General features: G+C 44.4%; 1 protein-coding gene and 1 non-coding gene across 5 annotated transcripts in view; both read left to right on the top strand.

Annotated features, from left to right (window-relative positions):
* Positions 1 to 24018, top strand: part of LOC136855600 (intermembrane lipid transfer protein VPS13A-like) — a 315401-nt gene that overhangs the window by 126881 nt on the left and 164502 nt on the right. For all 4 annotated transcript variants that reach the window (XM_067132695.1, XM_067132694.1, XM_067132693.1 and 1 more), the window contains exon 20: positions 23330 to 23441. In XM_067132695.1, coding sequence (XP_066988796.1) covers positions 23330 to 23441 — 112 coding nt within the window. The remainder of the gene's footprint in view (positions 1 to 23329; positions 23442 to 24018) is intronic.
* Positions 12996 to 13114, top strand: LOC136855735 (5S ribosomal RNA). Its single transcript, XR_010858114.1, has one exon. It is a non-coding gene; the product is annotated as a 5S ribosomal RNA (ribosomal RNA).

Here is a 24018-nt window from a genome sequence, read left to right as displayed (position 1 = left end):
TGGTGAATTCTAGACTAGTCACAATGTTGGTAAGCCTGATGTAATGCATTAAGATTCGCATTTAACCTAATGAACTTTGGCTTCTGGGCCTATTTGTTAGTTAAAAACTAACTCAGATGTAATATGCATTATCAGTAGTATTCTAGTTATTATTTATTTGAATTGGGCCAAGAGACATCTAATTTTGCAGTTGGAGAAGGTAACAGGCTAATTGAAGAATTAAAACATGCACATAGGCTGTACTCTGAAAATATAAAAGGATAAGTAGGTTCTTCCAACAGTTTCTGCAAACCACCAACTTTTGCTTCATGGTTATTTCCAGAAGCTTCCAGCACGTTGTTCTGAGAATTTGTGGTCTCGGATCCAGTTAAAGTTGCGATGAGACAGTTTCCACGGAGCCCTTCTTAGGAATTAGGGGAGAAAGCAGATGAAACACACTGTGGCAGGTTGAGTGATAAAGTAATTTAACTAGCGTTGTTGCTGGTTGTAAGTCTAAGCAAGGATTAAGTGTTTTTCGTGATCAGAAGGTCGCGAACTATATCGTCATTCATCTGTTTTTTTGCTCAGAGCTTTATCTTTACTACGGCTCTTCTAGAAATACACGTCACAGCAAGGACACAGTGTTATTACAGAATATAGGAAGAACAACTACGAGAAAAGAATTAATATGTGCAAAACAAAAGGAATTGATTTAGGATCTTAGCAAACATAAAATATTAATGTGGATAAATGATAATAGAACCTTTAAGGGAATGAAGCAAGAAACGTAAGCTTAATTTTTGATAATAAATGTGTGTGAAAATTCTCACCTTCTCCCACCAACTAAGAGAGTGCAGTGACATTGCACATGAAAATGATAACTAAACTATTGAATACACAACTATGACGGCAAGAAACAAGAAGTCAATTATTGTTTGAGGTCTGCACACCACCTGCGCATTTTGTTCTTGCAAGCAGTGAAAGCAGCTCTTGTTCGGCGTGCTCCTGTATCAGATACGTAGTCTACCTGGTGAGGTAGTCCTGCATCAGGAACATAGGTTGTGAACTAGATGGTTCACTTTCTTCACCCTCTTGAGATGAATCTGCATTAAACTGGTTGTTAACATCTCTGAAATTGTGGGTCAGAGAAAGCTTCATAGGATACAAATACCATCGCCTCTTTTGAGTTTTACGCTTCTAACATTGTGGTCATGTCTGACTACAGGTTCTAAAATTCAACCCAATAACCAGTAAAGCTTAGTTTTATTGGTCATTTTTACAAGGGCTACATTCCCAGCCAGGGTGGATTAACCATTAAGCAAAATAAGCATGTGCTTAGGGCATTAAGGAAGGGGGCACCACAGAAAATTTCCATGGATATGTTACATAAGATTAATTTTGAAGATCTGATCAAAGACTTTGCAATTAAAAAAGGTAAGAGAAAACTTCAAATATAAAAAAAATGGAAGTATATAAAAATAAACATTATTTTCCATCTTACTGTAAGTTTTGGTTAATTTCAATAAATAAAATGTTATTTTATGGTTTATTATTTATAAGGGGGGCCACCAAATTATTTTAAATGCTTAGGGCTTCTAAGAGTTTTAATCCGGCTCTGTCCCCGGCACTGATTTTGTTTTCCTAGATATGTTGATGTAAGTCTTTACATTGTTCTCTTAGACTAAGGAGATAAGATTCATCCCATAATTCTCTAAAATGATCAAACATTTCATCTCTGGAGGATAATGTTGCATTTAAGGTTCCCTGGATGGGTGGGGTATTGATTCCATAAGTAACTATCATCTGGTTCTCTTAATAGCAAATGGGAATTGGCATTGTGTCTGAGAAGACAGTTGGCAGTAATAGCCTCTAGGTTGTTTTCAGGTAAGCGATAAGTCAAAGGCCTAGAATAATAGCTGATTGAATGTCGCCAGTGACTGTTAACAGCTTGAAATATGAGTCTGGATCTGCCAACTGTTTTATAAAGACAAATTTTGACAGTCCTAATAAGCCTCTCCCAGGTAGCACCTACCCAGCTAGAGTACAGGGGTATCTTGTTATGTTGAAAATTGTAATTTTGAAAATTTACTTTGAACTCGTCACTAATCAGAGCTTGTTCTAACACTTGACAGCCATTTTGCATTGACATGTCAGGGACTAACTCCACATGAACAGCCCTAATATTCAAACAGGTGAATATTAATAATCTTCATTGTTTTCTCCTTTGACCCACAGATTCCCAGTGAAATCAGTCCGTATTTGTTGAAAGGGTTTGATAAAGCTGACTCGATGGTTGGGTAGATTAGTCATTTTAGGATAGTGGAAGGCCAAACTGTTGAATATCTGGCGCATCATACAACAGCCTAGGATTCTTTTAATTACTTGGCACATGCGGGGGATCCCAAACCCTCTTGTACGAATTGCGTTTAAAGTTGTTTGAAGACTAAGGTGTTTGCATTTCTTGTGGTAGTATTCCACTTATCAACTCTGTCAATGTATGACTTAGCAAGTAGGATGGGGATTTATCATATCATAATCATATTTCAAGGTCTCACCAATTCTACCCTTGGAACGAATTATAACATTGTTATCTAAGAATGAATCCAAGTTGTTGACTAGGATGGGAACTTCACTAAGGATTTTGCCATCTGGATTCTAAAGATAGGCTAATTCAGAAGCTAAACAATTTCTTTGCATTTCTTTGGTACGGTATAACTTGGAATTATGATTAGGGTTAGCATCAGATTTCTTAAATTTATAGTAGGCCTCAAAAATGTAAGAGGTGACTCTAAAGAGTCTGTTGAGATCAGAGTACTTCTGAATGTCAATCAAGGGTTCACACTGAGGTCCTACACTGACACTGAAAGAAGTAGATACTTGAGGGGTTGAACAAGTTGCTTACAAGTATCTGAAAGACAGCGTAAGTTGTTTTCAGGCCAAGTATTTTGATGAGGTGAAATCCACACACGGCCATTTAACTTGACAGTAAGTTGTTTGATGAATTCAGAGTGAGTGAGAGACCCCTTGTTATGAGGTCTCAAGGATTCTCCTCACTTTCGACATACTTGAAGTTGATTGAGAAGCCATATTTCTCTCCTAGATTCCTCTTGAACACCGAAATGTCTTTGATGCGATTGTGTGTGAATATACTCTTCGCAGAAACTGAGTCTGCAAGAAGCCACTGTAAGACAATCTGAGAATCTGCTGCAACTGTAACATTTTGAAACTTGATTGAGGTGAATGAGTCCAGAACTATTGGGAGACATTTGGGAGCTAGATATATGTACTCCCATAGGTTCTACTGTTGGCAGTGTTTTTGCCTTTAAGGGGGCGACCCTAGATTTAGCAGACATTAACTGTGAGCCTCCATCATGAACATTGTAGACTGCAAAGCCATAACTAGATTTGGAAGTGTCACAAAGAATTTATTTGATTTTGATGAATGCAAGTCGGGGCAAGGGCAATGAGGACAATTGCAAGAGATCAGAACAGCGTTTTTGCCATTCCTTTTGTAACTTCTTTGGCATGGGTGTATCCCATGGCAGTTGTAAATCCCACAATTGTATTATGATTAATTGCCCTTCGGTTGTAGCAGGTAGGAGGAGACCCAAGGGGTCGAAAACTTGGATGTTTGAGACAGAATTGATCTTTTAGTATTAGCTGAAGGGTCTAGCACATTGTCACCTATTTGAATGGAATCACTTTCCAAGAAATATTTCCCAGGACCCTTTCATATTCACTGCCATGGGTGGTTAGATACCATCTTTTGCCATGGCTGATACAAGTTCTTGATTGTGGGAGTTTCATAATCTGAGACAGAAACCACCGTGTTGCATATGGTTGGTAGACTCTATAAACTTTCTTGAGGAAGTCAGGTGAGTTGTCAGTGACGATGAGATTGTCCACATAAAAGTTCTGTTTAAGTATTCCGGAAAATTCATCATTGCCAAACTGGTTTGCATGATGTTTGATGACATAGTTGAGAATGGATGGACTAGCATTGAATTTAAAAATTTTTTTGTACCTGTAGGCTACAAATTTGTCTCCTTCTTTCATAAAAAACAACATTTTTTCATCTTCTTTTGCTAACATGATCTGCAGGAATGCTTGTTTGATGTCATTTGATCTGAAGTAGAGGGACAATTTAAGTATGGTCGCCCATTAAGTTGATCCCAGCGCATGTGGCTTCATTGAGAGAAGGAGCGCTGTTGGTCTTCAAAGAGCATTTAAATACAAGCCTAATCTTATTGGTGGCATTGAGTTCATCTTTAATGACTGGCCTGTGAGGAATCCAAATATATTGGTTGAAGTCTTGAGGCTTAATGTTGATAATTTCAATGATTCCATCCTCAAGTTTGTTGTGGAAGACTTGTTGGTGTGCAGCCAATAATCCTTTTTGTTCCAGGTTATTAACTACTCAGTTCAGAACCGAAAAAGCAACTTTATGATTGGAGGGGACCTTGTCAGTAAGGTCATCCTTCCATGGAAGACTGACATAATATTTGTTGTCTTTGTAGATGATGCCTTGCCTAAATTCTTCAATCTTGGCAAGACCATATTGTGATGATGGCTCAGACTCCTCTTGATATCCCAAGGAGGCTAGGCTGAACATTTGTTCGAGGCCCTGTTCGACAGAGCCGTCGGGAAACGGTCTCTAATGAAGAAACATTTTCCACCTTAGTAACGATGTCCCGATATTCTAGGTCAGTATTTGTTGCAACTTGGTGTTCACTGATAGGAGTCACTTGGTTAGGGCAGAAGAAGTGCATCGCATTTCCATTGGTGTACTCCAAGCAGAACCTAGCATGCACTGAGTAATTGTGAAGGACAGGGATTAATTGCATTACTTCTACTCCAACTAAACCCTCACGGGGTATACTTTCACCATTTGAACACAGAGATGGTTCAACTAGAGAATAACCTTCGTTGATGATGTTGTCGATTGCCACAGCAAGCTAGAAACATGCAACTGAATGTCAGATTCAGGGTCAACCAACATAGCAATAGGATACTTTTTCTCATCTGGGATAGACACATTAGAAATTCACCAAACTGACGCTCAGTAGCACCCGAAAAGGTAGTGACACCATAGTGGGTAGAAGGCATGCTTATAGGCCTCCTAAGCTCCTCAGCAACAGACATGGATAGGTAATTTCTCTAGCTTCACGTATCTAGAAGGACCTAACAGTACAAGAGGTGTTAACACCATGAAATTTTATAGACAACACTGGAAGCAAAAAAGATTGGCAACAAGTCTTGGTGTGTTGAACATTTCTACACAGATTTGTGGGTGCCCCACCATTACTGTTGTTAGGCATAGTGCAGAAATGTGAGCGTATGATTTGCAGTACATTGAAAACAGTTTATTGCCCCCTACCCGGACAATTGGTTGAATCATGTTTGTACTAGTGCACAATATGCATAAACCAGGTGAAGAGCACCGCCTTTCACAGTCAACTGATTTCTCAAATTTGGTGCATTTGACTGTGCTGTGTCCAACACCACTACAAAATTTGCAGTGTTTGATATTAGCACTATTAACAGTACTATTTACATTGTAATTTATACAGCTGCCACCCTTGGGAACAGTTTTAGGTTGAGCAGTGTGGGTGAAATTTTCTGGTGTTGATTGGGATTTCATTTTAGTGGAATTTGAATTTTTCTGGAACTTGTTTATATTTCGATATACTACTTTGTCCTTCACAGAACTGGCTTTCTTTTGAACATTAGCATTCCTTTTCGGATTTGACGTTTGACTTAATGTCTGAATAGTGTCTCTATACTGATCAAACAGATCTACAATAGACGGGTAGCTGTTGTTTACTTTATGAATTAACTCCCTTGCAATTGAAGGGGGTAATTTAGCAAAAATTATGTGACATAGTAACTTACTGTACAACTTGAAGAGTCAACATCTAACAGGTCTACAATATACTGTTTCATCTCATGCGCAATGGCTCTAGGCTCATTAATGTAAGTGTGAACACTCAGATGAGACACCAAATTTTGGCGTGAGTTCAGTTAGTTGTTTGAAACTTTCATCTATAATATAAGGAATGTCTAAAAATAACATTTTTATAAAAGGATTTTGACAAAGGAAAAATCTATTTCTGGAGAGGGGCCCATGTCACCCGGTGAAAAAGTCCATTCAGCACTTATTTCTAGGTAATTCCGTTGCTAGATACCAGAGAAAGCTAAATGAAATGCTGGAGTTACTACCCCCAGAGCGAGCTCCGCTAGATGGAGTCGTGTATGGAAAAGGGTGAACTACAAAACACGGAACCTTATCCTATAGAGATTCCCAATGTCAAAAGTCCCAAAAGAGAGGTGCCGATACAAGCCCATGCACTACTCGCGGACTGTATACAAGGCAACACTAGCTGCATTCCATGTTAGCACCCACCCCACTAGAATGAAGTTTACCATGGGAGGGAGAGAATGAAAAACAGGGTGGGTCACCGGGTGACACAGGCCCCTCTCCAGAAATAGATTTTTCCTTTGTCAAAATCCTTTTTCTGGATCGGGTCCTGTGTCAGCCGGTGAAATAATAACAGAGAAATAAACATCATTCTTATGCTATTAAAGACCTAAATAGAGACGTTGAAAACTAGGAGAATTCTACCCTGAACATTAGTAAGGTCCTCTAAATTCATGTAATGAAAATAATGTAAGTGGTCACCGTCTAAGATCATGAGCTTAGAATAGAACCTGAATAGGCTTGTATTAATAAAATACTTCCTGCCTAATAGCAGACCCAATGACAGTACCCCCTTTTTTTAAAAGAGAGGATCTGACAAAATTGCGAGGTCTTGTCTAAAAAAGCCTGTAAGGAGAAAACTGGGCACAGAAACAGACCTTGTAAAGGGGAGTACTTTCCAAGGTGACCACCAAAAATGAGGACCTTCAATTGTAGATAGAAAGTTAGGGTGAGGAATTCAAACACTACCTGATGATGGGAAACCAAAATGATTGGTTCCGCCAGACAGGGCAGACAGTACAGGAAAACTAACACTAGAAGCTAAGCTGATTAAAAATTTGGGGCTTCCCCAACAAGGAAAGGTGAGAACAAGATGATTGTTGGTTACCGAAGCTAACTCCGATACATTACTCAAAGACCAGGAAACCGAATGTGGACGGAGTACTGTTCTTAGACGAACACAGACCTTAGGGATGAAAGTTAAGAGGCTGTGAGTCTGGTTCCAACAAAACACTTTCCTCGAGGCCAATGCGGCCGCATCATTACTGTAGCTTCGAAAACTATGTGAAGAGTGCTAGTTACTTAACTGCAGAACCATACTGCAGTAGAGTAGGATCCCTTAACTGATTTCAGGAAAACAGTAATAACAGGACCAATATCAGTTTCCTCCTAAACTGTAAGATTCACAAAGACCACAAAGCCAGGACATCAGAGCTTGAGGGGGCTGACGCAGGCTGAGTTTATACCAGACGTGACAGCTTGATAGTTTGTGGCTGAATTGGGTTGCAAACAGACCTACTTCCAGGTCCAGGAAAAGGTCACAAGACTACCTGAATGACGCTCCGTCTAAGGACTATTCCGACACCAGGGGGGAGGCCCTGGATAGGGAAAAAGTAGTGACCTTTTGGACCCCTACGAGAAGAGTGGTAGACAGAGGCACTTGTGTCTGTTGGTTATGGAGAAGAATGAACCATAACCTGAATGAAGCAACTCGAGTCCAAAACCACTTGTTTACGCAGCGCACTATTGCTGTTTTGTTCAGAACCAGCCTAAAAGGAAACCTCTTGGGGGGAAGAAGTTTCCCAAGGACAGGAAGACTGTCACTGCCCTCCAAAGCGTTGATATGGAACTGCCGGAACGTGACCGACTAAGTTCCATGTACTTCATTGGGCCAAAATATCCACCTCACCCGCCCAGAGAGGTGACGGTGTGGGAATACTGAGGCCGGAGGGGAAAGCTGGAGAGGAACTGACTTTGGTAAGCACTTGATAGTTGTGCAAGGCCGGAGGCCACTATTCAAACAGAAGGAATCGGGAGACACGTCCCTGACTCCGCCATACCCCGGTCATAAACTCCAGCTTTGACTTCAGAAGGAGAACCGTCACTGAAGCAAACTGGAGAGAACCCAAGACCTTTTCTTGGGCACGGAGAGGTATGCTTGAGTTGATGAAATGATAGGTCGCCCTTGCTATCTCTTTCCGCTTCCACTGGATTCACAACTACGGAAGGCTACCCTCCAGAATCAGGTGGGATTCCTTCCTGGTTACTTAGAAGCCCAAAGACTCTAGAAAACCGATTATAATGACCGGCACCCTCAGGCAATTCCCGACGCTGGGTGCCCAAATGAGCCAGGCAACTAGATATGCAGCTAGCATAGCCTTCTAATACCGGAGCTGTTGAACTACGGTATTGTTCAAACTGGCAAAGACTCTGGAGCTGCATTGAGGAGGGCATGAACCTGAAGGGGTACGCCTGCTCCCCGAGTCTGAATCCCAAGGAGGGATAGGACCTTTCTGCAACCAAGATGTGAAAGGAGGCGTCGGAAAGGTCTATAGAGGTGGTTACGGCTCCACGGAGCAGTAGGATCCGAACCCACAAGACTGTAAGCAACCGAGACTTGCCGCATTAAATAAGGAAAATAAACGGGACACGCCTGGGAAAAATTTTCCAGTGGAAGGGAACTTCCTTGGCAGACTGAAAAAGCCTGACAGGCTATTCACAAAGACCCCAGAACTCTGGCCGGAGGCTGATTGAACCTGATTGGGGAGGGGACAACAGTCCAGCTCCACCCGGGGCCTTGATAACTATACTCTGGGCCCAGGGACTGAAGTTCCAGGTTTGAAAATGGTACAGCCTCCCACCCATATGAGAAATACTACAGGGGAGGAGGCTTGATTGCCTCCCCTGAAGCGTATGCCTTCCCAATTTCTCGGAGAGGAGTAGGATGCTTCCCTGCTCCTATGATAACCCCAGGGTCAGAGCCTCTGGCCAAATGTCTAGTGAAGATTCTTTCCTTAGGTTTTCGTATGAAGCAAAGAAAACTCCGGCGGAGGCACGTGGGGAGGCAGAGACACACAGGGGTGTTACAAGGGGCTGATGTGTTGGCTGAACCCGCACACATCGAGGTGGAGGCTGGGAGTGAGCTGACGGCTGTCTAGGGGCAGAGACCTGAAGAGCCTGCACCACCGCCTGAGCAGGGGGCTCTTGAACTACATGAACTTCTTGCCGGACCTGGGACAGGGCCCGGCAAGATCAGACTGTTTCTGCTCGTAAGGTAGACACCCACGAGAACGGAGGCTCTGAGTAACATTAGTAGCCCCAGACAGGCCGTAACAACGCCCACCTGGGGAAAAGATTAATTCTCCAGGTGAAACTGTTCATAAGATTTTTCGGCTCAAGGCGGAACAGGCAAGCCTGACTTACACCCTGTTTCAGCTTCCAAAATTGACTCGGAAGCTTAGGGAGCTATACGCTGAATAAATTAGAAGCGTAGTCCGGGGTTAGAAGATTCACTGTGAACGTATCTGTGATATCTGTCTCCCGGAAATACCTCAGCGATATATTTTCAAAACAAGCCTGTTGATAAGAGGGCTACATTCGGAGCACAAGAGGTAGGAAACAGGCCTCTCAAAGAGAGCACGGTAAGACCCCACAGCTGGCGTGAACTTGGAATTCTCCGCCTGCCACTCCGTTAGAGTTCTCAACTCAAATAATTCATAATAAAACAAAAATTGTCTATAAGGTACATGTAGGAGGATAGGCAGGCCCAACACGACATGAACGTGAAGGGACATGACCGACCTCCAGTCAAATGAAAGTACCCCAAAATTAACAAAATTCAAAAGCATCCAAGCACAAGGTCAAAAATTAAATGTACCAATGAAAATCATGTTCCCATACGCTTAGAGAAGTGAGTCTAAAACAAGGCAAAATAAAGCCAAAATAAGAAGCGAATAGGCCCGAGGGGGAACCACGTAGCCTAAACAGCAAGACAGCACTTGACCAGGAAGGGAACACAAAATTCACAAAATAAACAAAATAAAAACAAAGTAAAAACCCTATTAGTACCAATGAAAATAAGATCCCCAAAGGCTAAGAGAAGTGAGTGACAAAAATAAAGCATAATGAGGCCATGATAATAAGCGAATGGGCTCGAGGGGGAAGCTCGTAGCCTAAACGCTCAACAGCACTTCTCGTAATGAAGCCACGATAAAAAGCGAATGGGCCCGAGGGGGTAGCTCGTAGCCTAACGCTAAACATCACTCTCGTAATGAAGCCATGATAAAAGGCGAATGGGCCCGAGGGGGTAGCTCGTAGCCTAAACGTTAAATATCACTCTTGTAATGAAGCCATGATAAAAAGCGAATGGGCCCGAGGGGGTAGCTCGTAGCCTAAACGCTAAACAGCACTTCTCGTAGTAAAGGGGAACAGAACAAACATAAAATTAATCAAACCCACTAAGTTAGGGATCATTAAATGGTAAAATATCCCAAATAAAAAGGGATACAAATAAATAACACAAAACAAACATGCCGACCCAAGACCAAGGGAGGTCAAGAGACGCCGTGAGAGGAGATCGAGACGGGCATTATAAATCCCTTTAATTATTAAACTAAAGGAAAATAAGGAGCCTCAATCGCCTCAAAAACAATAAAACACTGGTTTTGTTCATGCGACTTACCTGTCAGATATATATATAGCTGTATTCTCGAAGTCCGACAAATTCCAAAACTCGTGGCACACGCAGTGGGGCCAGGTGGTTAGTACCCATTCCCGCCGCTGGGAGGCGGGTATCAGGAACCATTCCATTTTCTATTCAGATTTTTTTCTCTGTCGTTTGGTACTGTCAACAACTGTTTTCAGTACCTCCGTCTTTGGATTTCGTAAACTCGTTATTTTCCACTTAAGTATTCTATTTGACTTTTGGTTTTGTCTTTGGATTGTGGATTGGCATACGCTTTTTGTGGAATTTGCTTTTGATTGCTCTTTGGATGATGTCTGGATCTAGTTATGCTAGCTTCAGAGTATGTTGTGTGAATGAGTTTAAGGTGAGGCTACCGAAAGTTTCGGTAGACCCTCACTTTATATGCATGAGGTGTAGGGGGCAGGTTTGCTTGATAATGATCGCTTACTTTGCCTCCCACCCTGCTAATTTATTAGTTCAGGATTTCATTCTCGCATTAATAGTGCTCCTTTTTGCATCTGGAAGATGGCTAACAAAATATTATCTATTGCGGAGGTGCATAGATTGAGCGAGTCAAGCGATAATAAAGAAGAAACAATAGTAACGCTGGGTCAATCAAAGTGCACGTCGTGAAAACGGACTCGTAAGGCGGACGCTGAAGAGGATATGTCCAATAAAGTTATCGTAACTATGTTGTTACAACAAAATCAAACACTTACGGAGTTATTAAAGGAAATGTAAGGTTTGTTTTTGGAGATAGTCTACCGAGAGCAGCGGGACTAGAGTGACGTCACGTAGGCAATGGCTGCCTCCTAGTAAAAAGTAAACAAATGCTTTCGCGAGTTCAAAGTAGCACGGTAAACGTTAAAGATGCCATAATTTACTCAGGTCGGTATCAAACATTAGTTTTAGTCAGGGTGAGGAGATAACCTACCATAATTTTAGTTAAAACGACGAGAATAGGTTTTATCTCGCCGAGACTGATTTAAATCTACCGGCCTAACGTGGCGAGCCTAATTCTAGTACTCGTAGGCTAAGCGGAGTTGAGACTTCCCAAGTAGGTAGCCTATTTCACAATATATTGACTGGGGCCTTTCTGTCAAGCATGCTTCGTCTCCCAGTCGTGCTCACCGCCGCTGGATCGCCATCGTGACGCTCTGCTGCAGCGTGACGCCCGCAAGCAGCTATCCTGGACGCTTCTGTAGCTGCTCGTCAGGGCGCTCCTCTCGCTGCCGTGCAGGACGCTCGGCTGGACCGCCATCGTGACGCTCAAGCAGCTATCCTGGACGCTTCTGTAGCTGCTCGTCAGGGCGCTCCTCTCGCTGCCCGTGCAGGGCGCCGACTGGACCACCAGCGTGGCGCTCCGCAAGCAGCTATCCTGGACTCTTCTGTAGCTGCTCGTCCAGGACGCTTCTCTCGCTGCCGTGCAGGACGCTCGGCTGGACCGCCATCGTGACGCTCCGCAAGCAGCTATCCTGGACGCTTCTGTAGCTGCTCATCAGGACGCTCCTCTCGCTGCCGTGCAGGACGCTCGGATGGACTCTCGGGAGGACGCCTCTTTGGTTGCTTGAAGTGACGCTTCAGAACAATCAAAGACTGCGGGGAAGCGTAGATCCCATCTGCGTGTTGGACCGCAAGGCCTTCGTTTCTCCCATTGAAGAGGGAGAAGTCTCTTGTGAGTCGTAGCCTGCAGTCCTTGAGCAGCCTCCCCCTTCCTCGTCACGGACTACCAGGTGTTAGCAGGCTTTTCTTAAGGACTTGTTTGACGACAAGTTTCAAACCCTCGGCCCCTCTCTCTCCTCCTTCGCAGTTTGCTTCGTCCCAAGACGAGGAGAGCGCGGGGGTTTGTCAAGATGACTTCGTCTCTGGCGACGAAGAAGGCCTTCAAGAAGGTTAACACCTGGATGGAGGAAAGGAAGACCCAAGGCAAGACTTCTTTTGCCCTGCCTCCGTCCAAGCTGAGCGGCAAGGCAGGTATGTGGTAAGAGACCGGGGAGGACGTCGGCTCAAGAGTTCCTTCGTCGTCCCAGGGAGACTTCGCTAGCTTGGTCGACGCGCCTAGAAGGTCCCTCCTGTCGGCTGCCAAAGTGTCCTGGACTATGTCGGAGACGGATCACCATTTGAAAGGACTGTTTCGAACCATGGAGGTCTTCATTTTCCTGGACTGGTGTTTGGGGGCTCTAGACGTCAGGATTAGGAGTCCCGACTCGATCTGCCTGGGGGAGCTGTCCAGCGTGTTGAACTGCATGGACACGGCAGTCAGGGATGGCTCGGAGGAACTGGCTTCCCTCTTTTGTACGGGCCTCTTGAAGAAGAGGGCCTTGTACTGTAACTTTACAGCCTATGGCCCTACCAGCCAACGGCCATACCACGTTGAAAGCACCGCTTCTCGTGCGATCAGCGAACTTAAGCAACGTTGGGTCTGGTCAGTACTTGGATGGGTGACCGCCTGGGAACACCAGATGCCTTTGGCGTCATACTTTTGCAAAGTCAGTTTCTCCGTCGCAGAGGGCTTTGCTGTTCTCCCCGTTTTGAGCCATCTCTTCCCAGTCCTTGTTCAAGGATCTCTCCTCCAGCTTGAAGGAGAAGGCCACTCAAGACCTCTTGGCCCACTCGTCAAGACGCCCGGCAGTCCCTTTGACGTCGTTGTCGGGTCAGACCTCCAGGAAGCAGAAGCCCTTTCGTGGAGGAGCTTCTTCCTCGAGATCTTCTCCCCGAGGTAGAGGTCTTTTCAGAGGCGGAGCCCCGCCTAAACCTTGGGGCTGGAAGTGACTTGCAGCGCCTCCAGACACCTGTAGGAGCCAGGCTTCTTTCGTTTAAAGAGCCTGGAAAGCAAGAGGGGCAGACTCCTGGTCCCTTGAAGTTATCGAGAGGATACAAGATCCCCTTTCTCGACTCACCACTTCTGTGCACGTCGCCCAGGGATCTGTCGTCCTCATTCCATCAAGAGAAGCAACAGATCCTTTTCGAGCTATTAGAGCAAATGCTCGAGAAAGAGCTGTGGAGCAAGTCCTGGAGCTGGACTCCCCAGGATTCTACAACCGACTGTTCCTAGTTCCGAAGCAGTCGGGAGGATTGAGACCAGTCCTAGATGTCAGTAGACTGAACCGCTTCATGGTGAAGGAGAAGTTCACGATGGAGACGTCCCAGTCTGTTTTAGGAGCATTAAGACCAGGAGATTCGATGGTCGCTCTGGACTTACAGGACGCTTACTTTCACGTTCCCATACATCCCCAGTCGAGGAAGTATTTGAGGTTTGTACTAGGGGGACGAGTGTTTCAATGCAGAGCTCTTTGCTTCGGGCTAAGCACAGCTCCCATGATCTTCACGGTTATCATGAGAAATGTGGCGAGATGGCTTCACTTGGCGGGTATTCGTATCTCGCTTTTACCTGGCCGATTGGCTCATCCGAGCCTCTTCACAGTCAAGGTGTCTGGAGGACCTGAATGCGAATTTAGAGTTGACAAAGTCCCTAGGACTTCTACTGAACGAAGAAAAGTCCCATCTGATCCCGACGCAGTCCATCGTCTATCTGGGGATTCAGATGGATTCAGTGGCTTTTCAAGCTTTTCCATCCCAGGAACGTCAGTAGCAATGCTTAGAAAAGTCTCATCCTTCCTAGGAAGGAAATATGCTGGTGAGGGAATGGATGAGTTTGCTGGGTACCATTTTCCTCTCTGGAGAAGTTTGTTTCCTGGGAAGACTTCATCTCAGGCCGCTCCAGTTTTCCTGGCGGAATACTGAATAGACAAGGAGAATCTAGAGGAGACCCTGAAGATCTCTCCCGTTTTCAAGATTCACCTGAGGTAGTGGCTCGACCCCTCAAGGTTGGCAGAAGGGGTTTTCTCTACGCCTTCAGAGCCCCGACCTGGTGTTGTTTTCCTACGCTCCCAGGGAGGGATGGGGAGCAACACTAGGAGGGGAGAAAGTGTCAGGCACCTGGAGAGGGGAACAGGTGTCCTGGCACATCAATCTCAAGGAATTAGGGGTGATCCTGCTGGCCCTTCAATCCTTCGAGAGCCATGTGTCAGGCCGAGTTGTACAAGTAAATTCAGACAACTCCACAGCCCTGGCATACCTCAAGAAACAGGGAGGAACTCGTTCCCGGTCCCTGTTCGCCTTGGCGAAGAAATCCTGCTTTGGGCCCATTTATTGGGATCACGATCCTTGCGAGGTTTGTTGCAGGAGTGGAGAATATCCGCGCGGACCTTCTCGGTCGACAGCGTCAGCTTCTACCGACCGAGTGGACCCTTCACGAGGAAGTATGTCAGGAGCTGTGGAGGTTATGGGGACTTCCCTTGGTAGATCTGCTCAGGCAGCCCCATTTCGAAAGGTACCTCAAAACTTCCCCGCTCTGAGTCTAACTGCATTCAGACTATCAGCCTGACAACAAGGATCTTCACGATCTCTTGAGATCCTTTGAGACTGTCAAGGTATCTCATTCCAGGACGCCTCCCTGGAACCTGGATGTCGTCCTAAATTTTTATGTCAAATACCTTCGAGCCTCTTTCTTGGCGTCTCAAGAATGTGACAAGGAAGGTTATTTTCCTAACTGCTCTGGCTACAAACGAAGAGAGTTAGTGAACTTCAGGCTATCAATAATCATGTAGGTTTTAGAGGCCATAATGCAGTATGTTCTCTAAGCCCTATGTTCTTGCTAAAACGAGAACCCGTCTACCCCTTGGCCCAGGACCTTCGAGATTAAGGGTATGACGGAAATTCTCGGACAAGAACCAGAAAGAGTCATGTGTCCTGTCAGGGCTCTCAAATTTTATTTGCAGAAGACTCAGGAAAGTCGAGGTCCTTCGGACAGTCTGTGGTGCTCTGTCAAGAGGCCGGATTTGCCTCTTTCTAAGAATGCACTGGCGTTCTTTTTTAGAAGCACCATTTTAGACCAACTTTCCGACGTTCAAGACAGTGACTTGAGTCTTTTGAAGTTAAGGCTCACGAAGTTAGAGCCATTGCAACCTCGGTGGCTTTCCAGAAGAACATGTCCCTTAGCGATCTTCTGGGTACCACCTTCTGGCTAACTCCAATTCGGTGTTCGCTTCACATTACTTGCGAGACGTGAAGACGACATACGAAGACTGCTATTTCGCTAGGACCATACGTTCGCCTCCAGATCGGCCCCATAACACTTCTAGGCCTGGACCTCTGTCGGACTCCCAGGACCAGGGAGAGGGCAAGTCGAAAGCCACAGGAGGGTTACGGGGCTTCCCACCGATCTGGCGTCCCTTCGGCAGGACCTGTTGTCGCTTCTGCAGACACAGTGTTGCGGGCAGAGAGCGATACTCATCCTATCCTTTAGAGGTTAGGAAGTATATTTTAATCTTGATTTTGTTTCTTTACATCAGATCGGTCCCATAACGCTTCTAGGCCTGGACCTCTGTCAGACTCCCACGACCAGGAGAGGGCATGTCGAAAGCCGCAAGAGGGTTACGGGGCTTCCCCGATCTGGCGTCCTTCGGCAGGACCTGTTTGACGCTCTAGGTCAGGTGGTTGGTCGTTGCTTCTTTGCCCTCACAGTATGGCCTTATGATCTAGTCCCATTGTGGTCACGCCCCCGTGGACAGATCATCTAGAACTCACCAGCTATATAGGTCACTACCTTGCTGGAGACTCTAGTAAAGCAGAAGCAGGCTTGGGTGACAGTAATCACGAAGTCAGCTATGCTAACATAGGCCTGGACCTCTGTCGGACTCCCAGGACCAGGGAGAGGGCATGTCGAAAGCTGTAAGTTGGTTACGGGGCTTCCCACCGATCTGGCGTCCCTTCGGCAGGTCCTGTTGATGCTCTCGGTCAGGTGGTTGGTCGTTGCTCCTTTTGCTCTCACAGTATGGTCTTATGATCTAGTCCCATTGTGGTCACGCCCCCGTGGACAGATCATCTAGAACTCACCGGCTATATAGGTCACTACCTTGCTGGAGACTGTAGTAAAACAGAAGCAGGCTTGGGTGACAGTAATCATAAAGTCAGCTATGCTAACAAGTAGGGAACCAAGGCGTCAATCGCCTACATATATTTGTTTCCTAAATCCTATTCTGTCTCTTCCCACCTCCAATGGTGGGATTCAGCTATATATATATCTGACAGGTAAGTCGCATGAACAAAATGATATTTTAATGATAAAATAAAGTTTGTTCATATTACCTGGCAGATATATATAATCATAGTGCCCACCTCCTCCCCTCAGGAGACAGTGGCACTAGAAAATGGGAATGGTTCCTGATACCCGCCTCCCAGCGGCGGGAATGGGTACTAACCACCTGGCCCCACTGCGTGTGCCGCGAGTTTTTGGAATTCTGTCGGACTTCGGAGAATACAGCTATATATATATCTGCCAGGTAAGTATGAACAAACTTTATTTTATCATTAAAATATCATACTCAAGTTTTTGAAGAAGAACCTTGCGAGGATGCCATAAAAATCCAAAATAGAGCACAAAATAAGGATCACAAACGAAATTACGTGTGAACAAAAACGCGTGCTGAAATGGAATGCGGCTAGTGTTGCCTTGTATACAGTCCTTGAGTAGTGCATGGGCTTGTATCGGCACCTCTCTCTTTGGGACTTTGACATTGGGAATCTCTATAGGCTAAGGTTCCGTGTTTTTGTAGTTCACCCTTTTCCATACACGACTCCATCTAGTGGAGCTCGCTCTGGGGGTAAGGTTCCAGCATTTCATTTAGCTTTCTCTGGTATCTAGCAACGGAATTACCTAGAAATAAGTGCTGAATGGACTTTTTCACCGGCTGACACGGGACCCCGATCCAGAAATAAGGTTTTATATATACTTACCAAGTAATACATTGTTAAAAATTTTGAAATTCACGGGTCATGCTACTTTGTTTGGCTAGGTGACTAACCCACCCATTTTTGGGGTAAGAGAGGAACAACTAGCAAAAGTATTCAATTTTTTTGTGCCATAATGTTCATGTGAGGGGAGGAGGGAGGGCTCCAATCATGTAATTACTTGGTAAGTATATATAGAACTTTATTTTATCATAAAAATGTCATTTTTATATAAGTAACTTACCAAGTAATCACATTGCTGATTCCCACAGTGACAGGAGGTGGGATGCATGAACAAATCTGCCCCAAAACATTAATAATGGTAATGAATTTGAGAGAAGAAAGGATTGCTAGCATTAAAAAATGCCTGTTGTTTCCTTACTTGATAAGGTAGCTGCTGCAGGAAGATACTGCCTCTGTTGGCGCTCTCCTTATCGTATAGTGGAGCTGCGGTATAGCCGAGGCTCTTACCATATTAATGGGTACCTTGTGGCAAGGATGATTCCAATTGCTGACAAAGGTAATAATGTTCCCCCTGCCCAGGCCACAGTACAGAAAAAACAGCAATGAAATAAACGTCATCTAATACCATAAAAGTTAAAAACCATTGCCCAACTACGAAGGACTGGAGGGGACTTCGGTACACTGCACCCCCAGGCTCCCTTAAAAACTCAACCACCACAAATCAAGGCTAAGAAAGGAAAGAAGGATTGCTTCCTATGCTTCTTCCCCCAGCACCATGCCAGTCACCGAAAACGGACCCAAAGTACTGCAATTATTGTAAACTGTTTCAATTTTGTTCAAATAATGAGTTACAATGACCAACTTACATTTCCAAAAAGTCACTTGCAATATCGAGGAGAGAGAGAGACTCACTTTACACAATGGAAAAAGCTCATCTTCAATAGAAGAATGGGCTTCTGAGATGAGGTCTCTAAGGAAGAATGCCAGGGCATTCTTTGAAAGTGGTCAAGAAGGATTCTTAACAGAACACCATAAGGCGTTTGAAGAACCACGAATCTTCTTTGTTCTGCGAAGATAAATGTAAGAGCTCTCACAGGGCACAATACTCTCTCTTCCTCATTTGGGCCTACAATCTCAGACAAGCTTTTAATTTCAAAGGAACGAGGCTATGGATTGGAACTGGACTCGTTCTTGGCTAGAAATCCTAAAGAGAGGGAACAGACAGCCTTCTCTTGGGAGAAACCCACTCTTTTGTCTATTGCATGGACCTCACTGATTCATTTTGTGGTCGCTAAAGTGACTAGAAAGAGGGTCTTTCTAGTTAGATCTCTCAGGGAAATCGAATGCATAGGCTCAAATTGGGGACCAGACAACCATTTAAGGACCATGTCCAGGTTCCATGGCACTACTGCTACCTCTTTCTGTCTTGTAGTGTCAAACAATCTAATTAGATCAGATAAATCCTGATTAGAGGAAAGGTCCACTCCCCTGTGCTTAAAGACAGAGTTTAACATGGCCCTATAACCCTTGGTCGTCAAGGATGACAGGTTTCTGTCAGTGTTAAGATATAGTAGAAAATCTGCTGTTTCGGCTATAAATGTCTGAGAAGACGACACTCTGTGCTTCCTGCACCATTCTCTGAAAATTGTCCACTTAGCCTGATATACTCTACCAGAGGACTGTCGCCTGCATTTGGTAATAGCTTGCGAAGCCGATCTTGAAACCCCCTTCTTTCTAAGAAGTTTTCTGACAGTCTGTATCCTGTCAGGGCCAGAGTAGACAATCCCTGATGAAAATGCCAGAAGTGGGGTTGTTTTAGCAGATGAGGTTTTTGAGGTAGCAACCTCAGAAAGTCTGCAAGGAGGTCGAGAAGATCAGGGGAACCATTCCCTCATTGGCCAAAAGGGGGCCACTAAGATCATTGACAGATTTTGGTGAGTTTGGAATTTGTTGATCACCTGCCTTATCATGCTGAAGGGGGGCAATGCATAAAGGTGACTGTCTGACCAGTCCTGAAGCATGGCATCAGTTGCCCATGCTAAAGGATCTGGAACTAGTGAGCAAAACAGAGGGAGACAATGGTTTCTGGAAGTCGCGAACAGGTCTGTGAACGGGGTTCCCCACAACTTCCAAAGATCCGAGCAGACATGAGGATCCAGTGTCCACACTTGTCTTCGGTGACTTAGCTCGTCCGCCAGAACGTTGAGCTTCCCCTGAATGAAGCCAGTAAGAAACTTGACTTGAAATTGCTCTGCCCAAAGCAGAAGATCCCTTGCTGTCTTGTAAAGGGAGAAAGAGTGTGTTCCCCCTTGTTTGTTGATGTGCGCCAGGGCAGTCGTACTGTCAGAGTGCACTGTGATTGTCTTGTTTTACACTTCTTTGAAAATTGTAACCCCAGATGAACTGCCTTCAACTCCTTGACATTTATGTGCCAATTTCTTTGTTCTGGAGACCAGTTCCCTGAAATTTCCTTGTCTCCCAACAGAGCTCCCCAACCTAGGTTTGACGCATCTGAGATAAGGTCTAGGTTGGGGTTCAATGGAAGGAGAGATTTCCCTTGCGACAACCTTCCTTCTTAGCTCCACCAACGCAGATCCTCTTTTATCTCTGGAGTTACTTGGAACACAAAAGAGCCTGGGTATTTTTTCCAGTGCCAACTGATTCTTAAGAAGAACTGGAGTGGTCTCATATGAAGTCTGCGCCCAGGAGTATGAATTGTTCTATGGACGATAATGTCCAGAGAAGACTCATCCATTCTTTGGCGGGGCATTGGTCCAGAAGAAGAAATCTGTGCACTATCTTGAGGCAAGACTGTATTCTCTTCGGTGAGGGAAAAACCTGAAAACTCTGAGAATCTATTATCATCCCGAAATAAAGAATCTGTTGTGACGGAATCAACTGAGACTTCTGAACGTTGATCATCAATCTCAGATCCTGGGCTAAGAGAAGAGTCTTTTGAAGGTCCTCTGAACATTTCTCTTTCGATTGGGCCTGAAGTAGCCAATCGTCCAAGTAAAGGGAGATTTTGATTCACTTCAGATGGAGCCATTTTGCTAAGGGAGCGAGCATTCTGGTAAACACTTGAGGCGCCATCAATAACCCGAAACATAGAGCGCGAAACTGAACACTTTGTTCCCAAACACAAACCTCAGGAACGATTCCCAATGTACTGGGATGTGGAAGTACGCATCCTTCATGTCTATAGATGTCATCCAGTCGCCCTGGCGAATGGATGACATGACGGTTCGATTTGTCTCCATCTTGAACTTTGTCTTCTGAACAAAGACATTCAATGCACTGACGTCCAGGATGGGCCTCCAGCCCCCTGAAGCTTTGGGCACCACAAAAGGACAATTATAGAACCCTGGGGAGCCCATATTCTCTACTAATTCCATCGCCCCCTTCTTGAGAAGGGATGACACTACTTCCGAGAGGGCCAAAGACTTTTTCGAGCCTTTGGAGTAAGCTGACAATGTTACTGTAGAGCTGCTTAAAGGTGACTTTTCTTTGAAGGGGATAGAATAGCCTCCCCTCAGAACGTTGACAATCCAGGGCTCTGCCCTCCCCCCTCTCTCCACTTCTCCCAGAAGAGAAGGAGCCTGGCTCCTACAGAAGTTCGGAGGACGAAATTCTCACTTGCAAAAAGCAGAACGGGATGAGGATCCTTTAATGGCTCTGGAGATGAATCTGCTGGACGAACAGGATCTAGACAGGGATCTTTGTCTGCTGCCACAAAAGGGCCAAGTCTGCAGTGGGCAGACTGTCCTGTAGGTATGAGCAGGCACCTCCTTAGGATGCCTAGAGGATTGGGCAAGAAGATCTTGCGTATTCATCTTCTGAAGCTCCGAAGAAATCTCCAGAACTGTAGCCTGCAGGAACAGGTGATGATAATCCAGCAGGGAGAACAGAAGGGCCGACTTCTGGGAGGGAGTCACTCCCTTAGAGGTGTAGGAACACGACAATTCTCTCTTCTTTAGAACTCCCATTGTGTAAAGGGAAGCTAATTCCTGGGAACAGTCCCTGATTACTTTATCAATACACAAGAGGACCCCTAGCAAGTCGGAGGCACTATCTTCAGGAATAGTAGAGCAGCCCCTAATCTTACGAGCAAGAGAGCCCTCTGCCCAGTTGAGAAAACCCAACACTTTGAACACCTTAAACAGGCTTTTAAGAAGGTGTGAGAGCTCCATCAAACTGAACATGATCTTTGCTGAAGCAAAGGCAGATCTACGAGAGAAACTGATCAACCTGGAGAAGTCCCCCTGGGAGGAGGCAGAAATTCCCAGAGAAGCAGCTTCCCCTGTGGCATAAGAGAACTGTGTCCTCTTAGACAATCTAGAAGAAGGGAAGCTGAAAATGGCTCTACCTTGTTCCCTCTTCTCCGCTAGCCATCCCTCAATAACACCGAAGGCTTTCTTGGCAGAAGAAGAAAGCACTAACTTGGGTAGTCTCGAAGACTGTCACTCCCCAAGAAAAGTCGACATGAGCGAAGAAGAAGCTGCAGGCGAAAAGTAATTTGGGAAGGTAGCAAGAAGATACTTTAGCAGCGATGCTTAAGCTGAAGGACAAGCATTTTGAGCAATAACAACTTCTTCCTTGTCCGAGGATACAGGAGACAAAGCCAAGTCCGTAGGTTGGGGGGTTGACGGAGCCGCCTTCAACAGGCTCAAAATTTAGTTGAGCTTGCTCTGAATTGGGTCTACCTCAGAGCGGGGCTTGCTTGCTAGAAGAGTCAAAGCGTCGGCGGCATAAGCACTGTGACGCTCAGGCGCCAACAGAAGATCGGGCGCCAAAGGAAGCTCGGGCGCCAGTGGGCGCTTTATCTTAGTTGGCCATCCATGAATCAAAGAGCAAAAGGCTCATCAGCTCCCAGTCAACCCCTGCACAAAGTATATTAATTGTATATGACATACTTTCTTGATAGTGGGGCCTTTTCGACTACCTAGCCAGCTTTCAAGTCTTTGTGTCTATTTCCTCCATCTTCCCAAAACTTTCATATTATACCCTCTTTTACTTTTTACTAGCCCATCATCTTGTAGTTTCTCTGTGGAAACATGATGTCCAGTAAGATCTGTATTTCTGTCTGGAATATTTCCCATTTCCCTGAATTTGCTCTGAGAATTCTTCTGTAAATTGCTGTTTAGTGAGGATTGTTGGTTTCATCACAAATTAAGCTTCTCCAGTCCTCACCCACTTCTTGCACTGAATATCAAGTTTCAGAATATACCACTGATCATGTTACACAAAAACTTGGAGCTTCAGTTATAGTTTCAACTAAAATTAAGAGAAAACAAAAACACTTTTCTTGAAATGACAGCAGTTTAGAATTAGATAAATTTTGGGCCACTTGATAAGTGGATTAAGACAGGACTTGAATCAGACTGGAGATGCTTTAGGGTCACTGACTTTCGAAGAAAAGGCCTTCAGAAAAGAATGTGCTTTGATCTTTCATATCAGGTTTGATGGACATCTCTGATGATAGCATACAGAGACTGGGTCCACTGAACTGGAATGTCTTAACAGTTATTATGGTAACTTACAAATTAGGTACTCATGTTGTTGTATTAATGTATATGGGATGGATTTTGACTGTCATTTTGCCATATCAAAGACATTTTGTGAAGCTAAAGGCTTACCATTTGGAGAATAACCATTGTAATTTGTCGCTTTTGGGCATGAGGTAAATAAAATTATTTTTAGTCACTTATAAGGGATATTCATAACTGCCGTATATAACTGCTCAGTTTTTTCCCCTATAGATATTTTTCTTGAGCTGCTGTTACTTTGTAGCATTTCAGTAGGAATGATTGTGTGTTCAATAGACATGATCCCAGTCATAAAATATTTAGATACCTTTTTTTTTTTTTTTTTTACAAAAAAAGGAGATTGTATATACTGTATATTGCTTTTATTCAATTCTCAATTACTTCTAGCTATGGTGTTAGTGAGATTGGTGTGTGGTGGAAGGAAGTCTTGTCTTCGACTCGGTCACATCTACTTGTGTGCAATTCAAAAGTGGAGAATGAATCGGATATCACTGCAGCTGTAAGTACAGTGAAACTGAGGTATATCATTTGAAATCATGAACATAAAGATAACTGCAAAATAACCAATGGTAGTGTTTACAGTGATGTTCCTTTAAAGATATGGAAAGTAGCCACTGAAAGAAATATTTTTTTATACGTTAAGCATATAAAGGAAAATGAAATTTCATAGTATAGCAGAACAATGATTCTGGTTATTCGTATCAGTAGAGACAATGTTTTATGTGAATACTGTAAAATTCAGGTATCATGAATTTTAATCATTGTTTAAAACATCCTAACCATAGTTTTTGAATGAATGTTTTTGTCTTTTAAGTAAGTAGATTCCAGACACTTGATCTTGATTTAAATGCAATGCCTTTGGAAGCTGGCTGTTGTATTGCACAAAAAACCTCATATAGCATGTTGTTCTTTGAACAGCATAAAGAAAGAGTCAGGAGTTTGAGCACAGCTCATGCATTTTCAAAATTTGAGAGGTTGGAATGTACCCGAGACGCAGCATTTAGGAAGAAATTTCTTCATTTTGTTCAATCCATAATAAAAAACAGTTTCCTGTTAACTGATGAATTCATGTCAGT

The sequence above is a fragment of the Macrobrachium rosenbergii genome, chromosome 32 (genome assembly GCF_040412425.1).
Source record: "Macrobrachium rosenbergii isolate ZJJX-2024 chromosome 32, ASM4041242v1, whole genome shotgun sequence".
NCBI classification, from domain to species: domain Eukaryota; kingdom Metazoa; phylum Arthropoda; class Malacostraca; order Decapoda; family Palaemonidae; genus Macrobrachium; species Macrobrachium rosenbergii.
The sequence above is the reverse complement of the archived record's forward strand: the minus strand, read 5'-3'. Positions and strand labels throughout refer to the sequence as shown.